Raw genomic sequence first — 2,780 nt, forward strand, 5'->3', positions numbered from 1 at the left:
GCAGCCGCCGCTTTCCGCTGTCGGCTGTGGTCGCCGATTGCGCTAAGCGGTGGTTCAAGGATACGCTTCAGGAAGCGAAGGCTGGCGACACGGGCATGCAGGTCTTGGTGGGTCAGATGTATTACACCGGCTATGGAGTCCCCAGGGACGCTCGAAAGGTTCCATTCTTCATCTCTTCTCGAAATCGTTGAACTCTGTTCGATTTCTACTGTGGCCATTGTTAAGTTTCGGGTTTTCTGGGTTTTAACGCCCCGGCAAAAGGGGTTCGAATTCAACTGGTTTTCCTTTGGTTTTACATTGAATTCAACGAACCCAATCCTCACAGATGAAGAATTTGTAAATGCTCTACTTAAGTAGGCCTAGAATTCAGTTCTTATCGGCTGCAAAAAAAAAACCATTTTTTTGTCTGCCATTGTTGATACCACAGGGGAGACTTTGGATTACCAAGGCATCAAAAATCCGTTCTTCAGTGTGGAGTGTCAAGGATAAACATCCAGGTCTTGAATTTTTTTCACGTGTATTCATTCTTGTTGACAAAATCCCCTTAATATACTATACCGGTTTCTGTCAATTTCTCTCAGGTTACAATGCCAGTGATTCGGATTCAGATTAGCAGAAGAGCAGGTTCTTGTTCTTGATAGAGTCAGTCGGTTTCCCAGTAATCTTTATACGGTAATTCTATTTGATCATATGATGTTTTGAAACATAAAACTATGTGGGTTTGCATATAGTTGTATGCCTTTTACTGCTTTATTGCATGGTCTCTTGTCTCTCAGTAATTTGTAGAGAAACTGACTGAGTTGAGTTCATATGTCATTTGGAAAGATTGTGATACTTAGAAAACTATATCGCTGTTAACCTGCAATTAGAGGAGCTTGATCATCATTGGAATGAAGACATAACAGTCTGATCATTCTTGAACTTTTGATCTGAAGATGTTATTGTAAAGATGAGAAATCCTAAAAAAGGTTTAGGCGTTAAGGGCATTAACAAGAAAAAAAAGGAAGGATGATGCAGCCATCATTGTATATAACAGCAATACCTTCTTCTACATAGTTGACTGTATAATTTAATCTTGTATTATTTTACAACCATAACTCTGCAATGTAACATAGAGCATCATCAGGCACAAAGTGAGGAGAGGATCATTTCAATGTCGATGAACAACAGATGAAGTGATTGATGATAGATATGATTGATTGAATTCGGGTGTTAATTTGAAATTCTGAATGTGATATTACTGGATTCCAATTTAGTTGATATTGTGACTGTGGTACACTAATCCAATCTCTCTTCTAATAATGAGATAATCAATTAAATAGTAAAAGAACTGTTTCAAACCTCTCTTCCAAGCGAATGTAATCGCGGTTCCCACGAGTCCGGGAGTGGGCCCTCACTTACGTGGGTATTTTCGGAATTTTATTGAGATCAACGCGGTCAACGTCCTAAAAGCTCATTGGTTAGATTGCTCCCCGCTTCATTAAAACTTTATATCTTCTATCCTACTAACTGTACATTTGGATTTTAGATTTTAGATTTAGAGACGATACTCTCTTGTCAAAACCTGACTCGACGTCGAATGTATCTCTTTTTATTTCAATTATAAAATTAACCCAAAAGGGACACGTGGCAATGGTAAAAAGAGGAATGGAGAGTGAAGCTGATGAGGCCGCCTAACCTTTGGTCAAAAAGTCAAGGCCACAAGATTTGACCATCCAATCCAATCCTTCATTTTCTTCTACGTATTCTACGGTCAAACTTTCTCCTCACCTTCTCAGAAACTCCATGGACGAAGACCCCACACTAAAAATATTTTTTTTTAAAAAAAAAACCCTTCAATTTCACCGATCAGACCACGCACATACACAGACAGGACATAGCATCTGTACATCTTCTCCTCTTCTGCTCCAAGTTTTAAAGCCTCTATAAATATCTGAGGTTGTCTCCATTTACAAAAAAAAACCATTTTTCCTTATGGCTGCTGCTTCTTCTCTCCTTTCTATGGAAAACGGCAGAGGCACCAGACAGGATATGGGTGTTTCTGTTAACTGGGGACAACACCAAAGAACATCTCTTGAAGATCTTGAGATCCCGAAGTTCAAATCTTTCGCGCCTTCTTCTCTCGCAATCTCTCCATCTCTCGTCTCTCCTTCCAGTTTCAGCCCCTCTGTTTTGCTCGACTCCCCTGCCTTTTTTTCCTCTTCTGCTAACGTAAGCTCCCTTCTTCCCTTTTCTTGTCGAAATTCTGGAAAGAAAACGTTTTCTTGGCGTTCTGAGGTGAATCTGTGATCTGGTTTTTGGAAAAAAGATGAACTTTGAGACTGGGTTTCTGGATTCTTGGTCCCTCTCTCTCTATATATATATATATCTCTATCTGCCAGAAATTGATATTTTAGTTGCTGTGAAAATGAATCGGATTTTGGAAGAAGTCGATTCGAAGTAAGGATCGATGTTTCAGTACTTGGAAAAGAACCATTTTCCCTGTTGTCCGAGTTCTAATCAAACAGAGGAACAGATGTTGAATTTGGATTCACTGATGATGTTTTTCTTCTCTGGTATTTGGTTTTTGTGTAATTTTGATTTTCTTTTTTTCTCAGATTCTTGCCTCTCCGACAACGGGAGCTCTCATCACGAATGGCAGTAACCAGAAAGGAAGACAGGAGGAAGAGAAGAAGAACAACAACGACTTCTTTGGCTTCTCCTTCCAGACCCAACCAGTAGCATCTTCTGCTGCGGCAAAAACAGAAACCGCTTCATCGTCTTCCTCTTCTCTCTTTCCC

General features: G+C 39.9%; 2 protein-coding genes across 2 annotated transcripts in view; both read left to right on the forward strand.

The window, feature by feature from the left end:
* The window catches only part of LOC104806101, a 1,376-nt gene extending 601 nt beyond the window's left edge, over positions 1-775 (forward strand). Inside the window, exons 2-4 of the mRNA XM_010530819.2 lie at positions 1-158; positions 428-497; positions 582-775. Coding sequence (XP_010529121.1) covers positions 1-158; positions 428-497; positions 582-613 — 260 coding nt within the window. The 3' untranslated portion in view covers positions 614-775. The remainder of the gene's footprint in view (positions 159-427; positions 498-581) is intronic.
* Positions 776-1,904: 1,129 nt separating this feature from the next.
* LOC104806105 (probable WRKY transcription factor 33) overlaps positions 1,905-2,780 on the forward strand; it is a 2,461-nt gene continuing 1,585 nt past the window's right edge. The window contains exons 1-2 of the mRNA XM_010530826.2: positions 1,905-2,211; positions 2,598-2,772. Coding sequence (XP_010529128.1) covers positions 1,975-2,211; positions 2,598-2,772 — 412 coding nt within the window. The 5' untranslated portion in view covers positions 1,905-1,974. The remainder of the gene's footprint in view (positions 2,212-2,597; positions 2,773-2,780) is intronic.

Source organism: Tarenaya hassleriana, unplaced genomic scaffold, assembly GCF_000463585.1.
Source record: "Tarenaya hassleriana unplaced genomic scaffold, ASM46358v1 Cleome1, whole genome shotgun sequence".
Classification (NCBI taxonomy): domain Eukaryota; kingdom Viridiplantae; phylum Streptophyta; class Magnoliopsida; order Brassicales; family Cleomaceae; genus Tarenaya; species Tarenaya hassleriana.